General features: G+C 36.3%; 1 protein-coding gene across 1 annotated transcript; it reads left to right on the forward strand.

Moving 5' to 3' along the window:
* Window positions 1-2334: 2334 nt before the first annotated feature.
* On the forward strand, window positions 2335-8053 carry LOC142227832 (uncharacterized). The gene is made up of 3 exons (XM_075298132.1): window positions 2335-2407; window positions 2584-2693; window positions 7408-8053. The coding sequence occupies exons 1-3, from the start codon at window positions 2335-2337 to the stop codon at window positions 7762-7764; spliced, it is 540 nt and encodes a 179-aa protein (XP_075154247.1). The 3' UTR covers window positions 7765-8053.
* Window positions 8054-15008: the final 6955 nt, after the last annotated feature.

Genomic DNA, 15008 nt, shown 5'->3' on the forward strand with positions numbered 1-15008 from the left:
ACTTATTGATATTTAAATGTATTGGCTCAAATACGACATAATGAAAAAAAGACTTTGTGCTAAGTTTTATGATCTAAGGTACCAATGTAAGAATATTATTTCTTTTAAGAGAATTAGAAAAAAATTGATCAACTTAATACCGGCTTATACGGATAAAAATATTGTGTTTATTCTTTTGAAGCCCAAATAACTACCCAAGGGGTCTTTTTGATTCAATTTTGTATAACTCGCATTTTTCATATTTTTAAGAAATAATTTTTACTTTATTTGTTTCAAATACTTTAAAAACAGAATAACAATTATTGAACGATTATGAACTATTAAAATTTTATCGAAGAAAATGCTAAATCCCTTAAAGAAAAATGTTTAATTTTTGAAAGTATTCTCAACTGCTTTGGCGACGCTTTTTTAAGGGGACATTTCGCTAATACTGGTGACACCCTTTGGTTCATTTTATTTTAACCGTTGACTCTAATATATAAATATATTTTATTTATATACATATTTATGCACATAGAAATATATATATATAACGCCAACTAGAAGCACATATACGTATAGATAGAAAACTAATCTGGTCTTAAAATGGATACTGTCACTTTGTTTTGTTGTTCTTGCTACGATTCGGTCATGTGTCCTTTTCAATATTACAGCATATTTTCAAAGAATGATGGAATATGAATAAAGTATTATATTTTTCATTTAAGCATTCAATGAAAGGAATATTGATACTTATGAGAATAACAATTAAGTATTCATATACCCTACATCATTATTTTGGCAATGTAGATTTTCTTCAATCTTCAGGAAAGAGAGCTCTCTGTTAGCTGCCAACCTGTTCTTGACATTGTAGTTTTCCTAATAGTCAGAAATTTCTGTTGAGAAGACGGACTGTTTGTAAATCAACATAAGTCGAGATATAAGCATTTGACTTGTACATCCGTTGAAATCGGCAATCTTCCGAAAGAAACAAGATTTCGGCGTGATACTTGGCACAATCAGTTGTTAGTGACGGATGTTCCTAAAAATTGTCATTCGCTAAAAAAAAGCACTTCGAAGCAAATGATTGCCTGTTTTTCGGAAAAACTGAACATGTCGCAATTGTACAACTAGAACAACGCACAACAGTCGATTATGAGTTGTACATAATTATTTGTTTGCCAGTTATCTTCCAAAAAATCATAAAAACCAACAACCGAAGATGGATCATTCTTCATCACGACAATGCGAGCTCTCACATATCAAACAACTGGATTTTTGAGCATTTAATCGGTGCACGGTTGAAAAAGACTGTTTTTCATATGTTTGGCTATAAACATTATATGTTTGGAACACAAATTTTTAAACACAATATTTTTGAGTGCAAGCATATAATGTTCATAAACTAGCATAACATGTTTGGGACATATATGTTAATATGTTAGAACATATTATGTTTGGGACATAAAATGTTTGTAAATATAATATGCTTGAATGCAAACATATATTAATTTAGAAATAGCCTATTAACATATATGTGTTTAGTAGCTTGGAGCGCTATTTAACAGGGAGCGATATTGAATTAAGTTGGTGGTTGTTGTTTGTTATTACAAAATTAACATTTTATTTTTCCTTGGGCAATTGATCAGCTACTTCTTTGATCCTTACAAACTGTGTGGTCCGCTGTTCGAGTCCCCGTCCGGCAAAAGGTAAAATTAAAATAAAAAAAAATCATAAAATTGATTAATTTCTTCTACAATGTTTGTATTACAGAAAAAGGTGCTAAGAACTAAAAAATCTCGTGGAAGTGAGAAAGATGTGGGGGAATATACAATTGGGCAGAAACAAAATTTTGAGCATTCTGGTCGAAAACCTATGTTGTTAGCAACTATATTACCTGTTTATTTTCATAATTCATTATGATTGTAAATATATAAATAAATAAATAAAATTATGAGCACAATATTGTTTTGGAGAATTTTTTTAAGCATATAATATTTTTGGGTGCAAAATGCTTCCAAACATATTATATGGTCACATAATAACATATTGTTTTTTGGAAGATAACATTATTGAATTTGGATGCAAAAATACAAAATGTTTGGAACTTAGACTACCCAAACATATATTGTTAAGACCAATATGCTTTCAAACATATTATATATTGGAAGAGATCAAACATATAAATGTTTGGGCAATACCCAAAAATGTATATGCTTGATGTTTAAGTTCAAATGCCGTTTTTTTAGCTTTGTTCAGTCATATAATCATTTTCAAGTGTAATCCCTCCGTTAGGATTTGTCTATGCCTTTTTCTGCCTTTCGGTACGAAAATAAGGACATTTTCTAACGTCAAATGTCATCAACCCCCGCCTTTCGACATCCAAGCTTTTTGACATTCTCTTTGAGACTCTCTCGCTTCTACGAAGGTAAATATTGTTTGACGAACAATAATTTATTAAATAAAGCCCATACATTTTGGTTCAAATTCTAAACCAGTGCCTTTTTATTTCTTTTCTACTTTTATGCCACGCATTCATTGGTCCTTCGAGCCGGATAATTATTGGAAAGTATTAATTCGGTGTTTTTTATTTCTTCTTCGAAGGCAAAGGCTACGCCAATCAACAACAACAACAAACGATCGACGATCACCATCCTCTACGAGGCATTTTCAATTTATTGCACATAAATATAATTATATTATCAACAACCAAGGTATGTACTTTCAGTGATAATTAAAAAGTGAGCATATCCTTCGCTGTGAATATAAATAAAAACAGAAATAAACACTCGCCTACGGTCGCTTTACAACTCGTATTTTATATCGGTTGTACATTAAATCTCTACGAGAAAAAAATTAAATTATCCGTCGGTCTTTAATACCCGGTTACATTCTCATTAAAGTGTTGAAAAGTGCGTTTAATTCCACTTTGTTTTCATCCAAATATTCAACGTCAAAGTTGCATTTAATTTTCGCTGTATTTTGTCATTTGTTTGCGTATACATTGTTATGTTTTTCTTTTGGTTTTTTGATCTTCGATCGGCATAGAAAAAACAAAAACAATTGCATTGGTTGTAAGCATTGGTTTGCCAATAGGCATCAATAGTAAAGTGTTATACAGTTGCCGTTCAACTTGCTATACATACGTGCGCACACAGGTGTTACATCCAACATACGTTCGAACTGCATACACGTTGGTTTATTAGCGTGGGTCGCTTACGGCGCGAAATTATAAAAATAATTTTTTGCAAGTTCAATTGAGAAAAGTATTTATTGTTGATTCCTACGGATATCGCTCGTTTACTATTATCGTTCGTGTTACGTGGTAGTGTACCCTACGGTCGGTCGATATAAACAATAAAATAACAGTATTTATTATATATTATATTATCGTAATACTGACATATTTGAGTTTCCACGAAACTTTTTTATTTTTTATATTATTGTTGTTGTTGGACCTTACTGTTTCGTAGTGTGCATCTTACAGTCCGTGCACCCTACAATCGGTCAAGTTGACATTTTACAATTTAAAGTTCACGACTTTTCATTGTCTTGTAATTTTTCCATTTGGCAAGTGATATTCACGATACACTTGCACAAATTTTGTGTATCTACGTACACTGGGAGAAATTTTGGATAATATATACACTGAGAGAAACTCTCTCGTAATATATAAAGTTTTCAATTTTTTCGATAATTCGCCACGCAAAAATTATTCTTTGTATTCTACGATACACTGAAAATATTTTTTGTATTCACGATACACTTGCAAAAATCTTTTGGAACACAGGGTACACTGGAAAAATATTGTAATATTTTCCAAATAAAGATTTTGCATATATTTCGCCACGCGAAAAAGGGTTTCGTGTATTTACGATACACCGGAAGAAACTTTACGTGTTTTCATACACTTGGAGAAATTTTTCGCCAATTTTTACAAAAAGTTGAAATACTTATAATTTACCTTGCAGAGCTAATTTTAGCTGGTATTTCCAATACACTGTGAGGAAATTGGTGTATCGACGATACACTGTAAAAAATTGGTTGTACTCCGTACACTGTGAGAAATTTTCTGATCTCATTTTTTGTGTTGTTGTGGTAATCACGTTACCTTACTCACATTTTTAGTACTTTCGGTACACTGCGAAAAATATTGTGTGTTGACGATACAACTTTCGCATACACTGAGAGGAATAACTGCGTTTTCATTTGTTCGACGACAAATCGAAGTAGCTTTTTGAACCGATTTATACTCTTTTCAAGAGTTTTGGACATCACGTGTCAATTTTTTCGCCCTTTAAATTTTCCAGTACTTTTTCATAATGACTACTACACCACTTACTGCCTTCACAAGAGCAACTGACGCAATAGTCCGATTTGAAGCGAAGTTTCACAGTTTGCGAGACAATGATCTCACCGCCTATAGACTAGAATGTCATGGTTCCGAGGCTAAGTCATTGTGGGAAAAGGTTAAGGGCTTATTCGACGAATGTCTTGACTTTGTTTCCACACAGAGCAACGCCACCGAGGCAGCCGCTGCTGCTGACGGCAAATATGATGTGGCTTATAATTGTTACTTGAATGTCATGGAGTCTATTCAAGGTAAATTGGATGCACTACGTGCACCATCTAAGCATTCTGCTAAATCGCCTCGGTTGGAGGACCAAACATCTCTTTTGAATGTTTCTCATAGGTCCGATGACTCACACAGTTCTTCCGTTAGCTCTAGGGGAGACAATAGTTCCTCCCATAGTCTCAATCTACCGCCTTGTGATATAGATGTTTTTGACGGCGATTTTCTCAATTGGCCAACATTTAGAGATTTCTTCACAGCGGTATATATTAACAATAGCCGACTTAGCGATATTGAAAAATTGTGTCATTTACTCAAGAAAACCAGTGGTGAAGCTCGCGATGTGGTTTCGAAATTTCCGCTCACGCATAGAAGCTTCGCTCTTGCGTGGAAGGCGCTAAAGGGTACTTATGATAATACCCGCCTCTTGGTGAACCACCAACTCAAATTATTATTTGATTTGCCAGTCTTGGAGTCTGAGACCAGTTCAGGACTGAAGAAGTTACAACGTGGTATCTCGACATGCATTTCGACAATGTCCATCTACGATGTGGCTACTGACGATTGGGATCCCATCCTCGTCTTTTTATGCCTTCAAAGATTGCCGAAATGTACTGTCACACTTTGGGAACAGAGTATTAAGGAAAAGTCTGCTTTGTCTTCTTGGTCAGATTTGGACTTCTTTCTCACGGAAAGAATCCAGACATTGACATGTCTTCGGGATATCCGCGACATTGACGCCAGGCCTCCGGCCAACAAAAGAGTTCGTTCGCATTTCACGAAGGCGAAAGCACCTCGTTCCCCAACAAGTACGCCTCGTTCCTCCCAGTCCTCTCCTGACAGATTATGCGTTCTCTGTCGACGACAGCATCACCTCAGAACATGCTCTAGGTTTCATAATCTTTCAGTTCCTGAGAGGATGAATGTGATTAAGCGCCATCAGTGTTGTATGAATTGTCTGTCACGCAGACATGTGACAAATGATTGTCCCAGCGCATATGATTGCGGTAGATGTGGTAGAAGACACCACACTCTTTTGCATAGTGATATGTCGAATAGCCCTAGGACTACTCCGGTCGTTTCCGCACCGGCTACGCGAAATACCGAAGTGGCATCACCGGATGCCGATCAACCTTCTACGTCGACTGGCATTGTTTCTGGGTCGTCGAGTAGACAGGTATTCCATACTTCACGTACTGGAAATGTATTATTAGGGACTGCAATGGTGAATATCGTTCACCAGGGTATCACGTATTCTGCTAGGGCCTTAATAGATCCCGCTTCGGAATCATCCTTTATTACGGAAGGATTGCGGAACCGACTTGGACTGAGTACGTCTTCGACTTCGGCTACAATTTCTGGTGTGAATCAAAGTGTTTCGATCACGTCGAGAGAACTTTGTTCACTTTGCATTGGTACCCCACTAGACGAGTCGCTCCTACTGGAGACTACAGCGTACGTTCTCCCGAACATTTCCGGCAACCTGCCATCTTTTTCTCTAAATCGTGACATTGTGTCTAGCATGCCAAATCTACGTTTGGCTGACCCCAATTTATTTGTTTGTCGTCCTGTTGACCTTCTGTTAGGCGCGGATCTTTATCCGAAAATTTTGTTGGACGGTACGAGAACGAATATTTTGGGATCATTACTAGCGCAAAACACAGTCTGCGGCTGGGTTGTCACGGGTCCTATCCCTTCTTCGAATATTTCAGTCTACACGACTACTGTGGACCTCTCCGAGGGAACTAGTCTTGACGAGACACGTCTCCGCACTTTGGGAACTAGAAGAGCTTCCCCGACGTCCTCTCTTATCTGATTCAGATAAGCTTTGCGGGTAAAATTATGAAAAGACAAACCGACGGGATTCTGAGTGAAGATACTCTTCATCTCAAAACTTATTTCTCCGGACAAATCAGAAATCAAGGACGGCTTGTGAAAACCATGAATTAAGACGATTCACCACGACTTTGTCCGGGGGTATATATGGTTATACCATATGGGGCCAGTTTAGGTTACGCCTACGAATGAGGAGAAGACAATTTAACTTCGATTGGTTTTCACTGCCTTGAATGACATTTTTACACGTCGGTCCGACTCAACAATCAGACTTGTTTCTCCTCGTTTTGAGGTGGAGGTTGTATAAATTCGTATACAATTGCGATATCACACAGATGTATACAGACATATATATGTTGACCCGTTCTAGATTTTTCATCATTGAATACAACTACGATATTCTCTGCAAATACTATCCAGGACTTTTTATTTAATTAAACAGTGACTTTGACATATTTTACCATTGGCTGACGGCACGGAGAATGAGTTTCCTCTTTATGCATACGTCCTACGGAGGTGCATGTACGTTGACGACGTATTGACGGGGTACCATAATTTGGGTAATGCGCCTGGGTCAAGGGGCAATACACGCCATGAGTTTGAGCTTGTCCTATAGTACGCTATTTATCACGGTTATATTTACAAAACTGTCTGCTTTTCTACGAAAGCGGTAACTTTACATGCTACTTTTGATTTGTCCACGACATTCTCGACGAGAACTATTACTCCCCACTACGTGGAAATTATGTCGTATTCGCGATGTTCATCCGGGTACTAACGGTCGTCGTTTGTTCAAATGGATTACATCCTTGTCTTTTAGGGAGTTAACATAGGTCTATCTGTCGCGTTATGCTCGCGTCCTCCCTAGTTTTTGTTACGTGAAAAATCTTTGGGTTGATGGCCGCGTTCGAATCGCAATAGATCGGACTACAAGTTGTAAGGCGACCTACGGTTTCTGGTCACCCTGACCATTATGTTAATTTGGTTTTCCGTTCCGAAATCTTTCTATATTTTCATAGATAGAAAACATAGCAAAGATGGCTGCTACCCTTCCAGAGTCTGAGGACGACGTCCCCATGTTGGATGAGGAACGGGAGATTAATTCTAGCATCGCACCCCTTGCCGATGAACATACCATCAGTACGACTACTGATTCTGCCATTCTGGCCGACAATGTTGCAACAGCAACCAATAAAAAACCGTTCACGACGGCTTCTGGGGTTCCTCCAGGAGAATTGTTTGTGGCTTCGCCACCCCATATCACACTTGGGTGTAAGGTAGTCTTCAACTGCCTTCTGACTTTACGAGTCCTCGACACCCGGCTCTTCCGAGTCAAATTTTTTAAAAAAATTTTTAATAACAACGATCGGGCTTGACGAGTCCATTTACGATCGCGTGCTTAACGAGCACATTTGTAAATAATATGTTTTGGAAAAAATGAAACATGAATTGGACACCATAACAAGAGAAAAAAAAAGAATTGAACTAAAATAAAATGCTCTTTTTTGTAAACTGAAATGTACATCCTGTATACTTTCATTATGTAACATGTAAATATTATTTAACTTATTTTTAAATTTTGCAACATGGCTGGATGTTGCAAGGCGGGCGGCAATGTTTAAGTTCAAATGCCGTTTTTTTAGCTTTGTTCAGTCATATAATCATTTTCAAGTGGAATCCCTCCGTTAGGATTTGTCTATGCCTTTTTCTGCCTTTCGGTACGAAAATAAGGACATTTTCTAACGTCAAATGTCATCAACCCCCGCCTTTCGACATCCAAGCTTTTTGACATTCTCTTTGAGACTCTCTCGCTTCTACGAAGGTAAATATTGTTTGACGAACAATAATTTATTAAATAAAGCCCATACATTTTGGTTCAAATTCTAAACCAGTGCCTTTTTATTTCTTTTCTACTTTTATGCCACGCATTCACTTGAAGCAAAATATGTTTGGGAGTATATGTTACAGAAGCGATTTTTTGTGAGCGTGTGGTAGTATATGATATTTAACAACCATGCCAAAAGTGGTCCATATCAGTCCATAATCATATATAGCCCCCATATAAACCGATCCCGAGATTTGGTTTTGGAGCCACTTGGAGGAGCAAATTTCATCCGGGTCGGTTGAAATTTGGTACATTGTGCTAGTATATGGCCGTTTACAACCATGTCTAACTAGGTCCGTATCGGTCTATAGTTATATATATAGCCCTCAGATAAATCGATCCCCAATCACACAAAAATTAGTCTATATCAAGTTCATAATTGTATACACAGAAACAAATTTCCGTAGTTACATTAACGCTAAATTTAACTTATTTTTATTTTTTTTATTGGAAAAAAGTATGTGCTAGCAGTTAAATTTTATTATTTTTTTCGAAATTTTCTACAGCTTAACGAAATCTTACTTTTTTTAAGTATGTCTAAAAAATTTTATGAACTAAACGTGGGTATAAAGTTCAATGACCGTACACATAAGTTTAATATGAACTAAAGCAAACGAAGATTTTCGTACGATTCCCAAAAATAGTAAGAATGAACTATTGTATGGTTAAAATGGTGGTGATTTGGCGCCAATGATTTTCTTCTTTACTTTTAGTTCATTTTTTCTTCTATGAGAGGATGTAATTTCGTGAACTGCAGTTAAAAAGTACAACTGGACATTAAATTTTCCTGGTTTTAGCAACGCGTTGTGGAAATCTCACAATGTGGAGAAAAATTTTGTTCAATTTTCGTGCATGGTAGTTCATTCTTCCTATAAAGCAGTTCACTTTTTTCGGCTATACCCCCATATAAGCGACCCCCATATTTCAATTTTGGCTCTCTACGTACCGTGCAAAAGTCCATATCGATTCGTAATTATGTGTAGACTTACCTATACATACCTTTTTTGGAGACGGTGTTAAGAAGTTTTAAGATACCTTGCCATCGGTATTACCACAACCCAAGTAATTCGATTGTGGATGACAGTTTTTCTAGAAGTTTCTACCACAATGTTAGTAAAAAAATATTGGAGACATTTAAATCTGAACCATGTTTGCGGCAACTTCGCAAAAGTGTATTTATGATTTATCGGTCGATAGATATGTATTAGAAGTATAGGAAAATTGGAGTCATTTTAACAAGTTTTCGACTAAGCAGTGGCGATTTTACAAGGAAAATGTTTATATTTTGATCATTTTTGCCAAATCAGAAAAACATATATATGGGAGTTATTATAAATTAATGTTTCTTCAAGCTCGAGGTCTTTTTAAATATTTTATTTATTGTTCCCAACATTTCGCGATTACGATCTGAACTAAATCTGAACCGATTTCAACCAAATTTGGCAGGTATAGCTACAATGGTAATTCTACGCTCTGTGCAAAATTTCAATTAAATCGGAGAAAATTGGCCTCTGTGGTCATGTGAGTTAAATCGAGCAAAAGCTATATATGGGAGCTATATCTAAATCTGTTAATTCTACTTCCTGTGCAAAATTTCAAGTAAATCGGAGTAAAAGATTGGTCACTGTGGTCATATGAGTGTAAATCGGGTGAAAGATATTGATGAGAGCTATATCTAAATCTGAACCGATTTCAATAAAATTTGGCACACTTGACTACACTACTAATTGTACTCCTAGTGCAACACTTCAACTAAATTTGGATAAAACTCAGGCTTTTGGGACCATATAAGTCGAAAGATATGTATGGGAGCTATATCTAAATCTGAACCGATTTCAATCAAATTTATCACACTTGACTATACTGTCAAGCGTTATGTTTATGCAAAATTTCAAGCAAATCAGGGTAAAACTCTGGCTTCTGAGCCCATATAAGTTCATATCGGACGAAAGATATATGTGGGAGCTATATCTAAATCTGAACCGATTTCAATCACATTTGGCAAACGTGACTATGCTGCCAAGTTATATGTTTGTGCAAAATTTCAAGGAAATTAGGGTAAAACTTTGGCTTCTGGGGCCATAGAAGTGCATATCGGACGAAAAATATATATGGGAGCTATATTTATACCTGAACCGATTTTAACCAAATTTGGCACACTTGACTATACTCTCACATGTTATGTTTGTGCAAAATTTCAAGCAAATCAGAGTAAAACTCTAGCTTCTGGGCCCATATAAGTGCATATCGGACGATGGATATATATATGGAAGCTATTCTGACCCAAAACACATACTTGTGTCAAATTTGAAGTCGGTTGGACTAAAACTGCGACCTAGACTTTGATCACAAACATGTGTTCACAGACAGACGGACATCGCTATATCGACTCAGGAGTCCACCCTGAGCATTTTTGCCAAAGACACCATGTGTCTATCTCGTCTCCTTCTGGGTGTTGCAAACACTAACTTATAATACCCTGTTCCACAGTGTGGTGCAGGGTATTACAATTGACTTACCACCAGAACAGAAACACGAAGAAGGCCTCCTGCATGATGATGATGATTAAATCTATGTGGGAACCAATATACTAAAAGTAGAAATCATACATATAAATTCAAGCTTGCACTAACCTTAAATATATTTGTAACTTATTGGGTCAAATGTTAATGTTTTAAACTCGAGCAAATCCATCTACTACGTATGAACTTTTACGTTGATATTTAGTGCATATTTTTACGATCGTGGTTTTAAGCAGTTTTTGTGTTTTTCGTTTGTTTAGTATGTTTTGTTTGCAATGTTAGTGACGTCAAAGCGTATGCTGCGAGATTTTCTCTGTACGATATGCTACTGATCCATATGATATATAATTTAGTGAATTTTTTTTCCGATTATGGTTTTAAGCAATTTGGGTATGTTTATTTGTCTTGATGATAGGACCTGGGCTAGGTCAGTGACGTCAAAACCTATATTGTGAGATTTTCTCTGGACGATTTGCCACTGATCCAGAGCAAAGACATAACCATTTTCTATAACTTTGGGGAACAACAAAGATACTTTTTTTATGTAGCCACTGCTTTATTGAACATTTGTAAACTCGTGGAGTGTCCGGATTTTACTATGCGATTTGGAGCGCATGAAACCGGTGATGCGCACGAAGGTAAATAAATTCACATGAAGACAATAAAAACTATTACGCTACCCTATGGGTAGCGTCTTCACTGAGTGTCTTTCTTTTGTGGATCTCTGGGTTCACGGGTAGCTCCTGCGTTCGCAGTACTGGGTTACACCTGGCGGATTTTCCTAAACAGTAAAAAAGGGATTTCTATCTACCACTTTTCGAAACTTGTTTATATCCATACCATTTATCTGTATGTCACAAATAGAAACTACAAACTATTATGGTTAAAATCCACTTAGGGGGTTTCTTTACTAATCACTGATGATTCTCGAAGACTTTCGAGATTTTCCTTGACTTTCGAATTAGGATTTTAATGTTTTGGAAATTTCAGAAATTTTCCGCGATTTTTTGATTACTTGCAGGATTGATTACTTGCGGCTAAACTGTATCTTTAATATTTCATTAGTAACGGAAATATTTACTAAATTTTTCATAAATGTCTTTTCGGGCCTAACAATAGTCGTTAGAAAAAAATCCAGTTATATGCCTAAGCGAGTTCACAATCCATTTCTTGAGTGTTGTCGTATGGTGGTAAATATCAGTAACCACACGCAAAGAAAAAAAAAACGTTTGGAAAACGTGTAACGAAAACGTTTTTCTTTTGTTAGAGTTTTTTGAATTTCTTCGAAAATGTTAAACTTTTATCACCAAAAAAATTCGTTTGTTACAAAATTTTAATTTTTTCAAAAAAAAAAAATCATTTTTGAACAACAACAAATACGACACATTTTACAGTTTCATAGTAAGAATGTAATATAGTAGTATGTGATGTGGAACATCTTTTCGGAATCATCCGAACATATCTGGAATATATGTAAAACAACAAACAAAAAAACTTTTAGGTGTTCGAAGCAGGGATCGAACCCAGGACCCTTGGAAGGCGGACGTACCAACCACTGCTCCACGGTGCATGTATGTTTCTGTTAAATAAAATTTGTTTAATCGGCTCGTGGGCGCCGCAAACTATGCTTTATATAAATATAACATATAATGACAATTTTTTATGGATGCCAATAACAGCTACATAGCTCAGTGGATATTGTGTTGCCTTACAAATTGCATGGTCCGCGGTTCGATTCTCCGTCCAGGCGAAATGTAAAATTTAACACATTTATAAAATCGAAAAGTTTCTTCGATTGCTAAGAATTAAAAAAACACCTGGAAGTAGAAAGATGTGAGGAAAAATGCAATTAGCCAGAAAATATTGCTTTTTTTTGAGTTAAATAGTCTCTGTGAAATTGTTTTTACATTCTGGAAAAGAATGAACGTTTATCACAAAAAGTATATACTTTTCTTCCAAATAAACTTCCTTACAGCGAAAAGTAAATGAGAAACGATCTTTGTTTGTCTAAAATTTCGTTTGGGAGGAAAGAATTATTTTTTTTGCGTGTATAAGCCAAATAAATTTGTTCAGGTTCCATTACACATATATGTTACTGACACCACGTACCAAATTTCAAACGGATCGGATGAAATTTGCTTCTCTAAGTGGCTCTGCAAGCCAAATCTGGGGGTCGGTTTATATGAGGGCTATACGTAGAAGTGATGTAATATTCCCATTTGCAATACGTGACCTACATTAATAACAACTACTTATGCCAAGTTTAGAGTCGATAGCTTGTTTCGTTCGGAAGTTAGCGTGATTTCAACAGACGGATGGCCGGATATGTTTAGATCGACTCAGAATTTCATCGCGATCCATAATATATACACTTTATAGGGTCTTAGAGCAAAATTTCAATGAAATCGGAGAAAATTGGCCTCTGTGGTCATGTGAGTTAAATCGAGCAAAAGCTATTTATGGGAGCTATGTCTAAATCTGAACCGATTTCAACTAAATTTGGTACTGACTGTCAGAATGTTAATTCTACTTCCTGTGCAAAATTTCAAGTAAATCGGAGTAAAAGATTGGCCACTGTGGTCATATGAGTGTAAATCGGGTGAAAGATATTGATGAGAGCTATATCTAAATCTGAACCGATTTCAATAAAATTTGGCACACTTGACTACACTACTAATTGTACTCCTAGTGCAACACTTCAACTAAATTTGGATAAAACTCAGGCTTCTGGGACCATATAAGTCGAAAGATATGTATGGGAGCTATATCCAAATCTGAACCGATTTCAATCAAATTTATCACACTTGACTATACTGTCAAGCGTTATGTTTGTGCAAAATTTCAAGCAAATCAGGGTAAAACTCTGGCTTCTGAGCCCATATAAGTGCATATCGGACGAAAGATATGTGTGGGAGCTATATCTAAATCTGAACCGATTTCAATCACATTTGGCAAACGTGACTATGCTGCCAAGTTATATGTTTGTGCAAAAATAATCTACCAAGATTTTATTTCTATAGAAAATTTTGTGAAAATTTTATTTCTATAGAAAATTTTGTTAAAATTTTATTTCTGTAGAAAATTTTGTCAACATTTTATGTCTACTTTGTCAAACTGAATTATATACGTATTGGATCGATCTTTTTTGATTTAATATATACCACGTATGGACTTACATACAATTTAGAAGATGGTGTTAGGAGGTTTTAAGATACCTTGCCATCGGCAAGCGTTACCGCAACTTAAGTAATTCGATTGTGGATGGCAGTGTTTAGAAGAAGTTTCTACCCAATCCATGATGGAGGGTACATAAGCTTCGGCCTGGCCGAACTTACGGCCGTATATACTTGTTCAAGTTCAATTAGTATAAAATTCAGGACAAATATTCAGTTAGACTTTCGCTTTTCCAAATCCGAATTGCCGGGCCTCACGCTTGACACCTGCCATCAGATTTTGTACAGCCACCTTGTCCACCTTCTTCGCCGCAGAAAGCCAGTTTGCCTTGAACTGCTGCTCGTCCTTAGCAGTTTTTATACCCTAAACCACATAGTGGTCAGGGTATAATAAGTTTGATCGACCAAAAAATGTGTCTTTTGATTGATTTTGGACCCCATAAAATATATACCGATCGACTCAGAAACACCTCCTGAATCGATCTAGCGCTTGGTGTCCGTCCGTCTGTCCATGTATTTGTTGTTCACAGGATTCCGGTCGCAATTATTAACCGATTTTGATGAAATTTCGTACAGGGAAATTTTTGGGCACGCGAACGCTATTGAATTTGGAAGAAATCGGATCAAATTTAGGTATTGCTCCCATATATATGTATCGCCCGATTTCGACAAATGGGGTCACGTTGCGCGTTTTTTCAAACGGATCGTCACCAAATTTGGCAAAAGGTAATCTTTTCCATCGCCCTTCAAGTCTGCAAAATTTCATTCAAATCGGTTCAGATTTAGATATAGCTCTCATATATATGTATCGCCCGATTTTCCCAAATTTGGCCACAAAACCTTTACTTATCAACCGATCTTACTTACAGTTGGCTAAATATAATCTTCTTTAGCACTTACTATATGTGCAAACAATCATCGAAATCGGTTCAGATTTAGCTATAGCTCCCATATATATGTACCGCCCGATTTTTATAAATTTGGCCATAAAACCCTTATTTATCAACCGATCTTACCCAAATTTGGCTAAATGTAGTCTT

This window comes from Haematobia irritans, chromosome 1 (genome assembly GCF_050003625.1).
Source record: "Haematobia irritans isolate KBUSLIRL chromosome 1, ASM5000362v1, whole genome shotgun sequence".
Lineage (NCBI taxonomy): Eukaryota > Metazoa > Arthropoda > Insecta > Diptera > Muscidae > Haematobia > Haematobia irritans.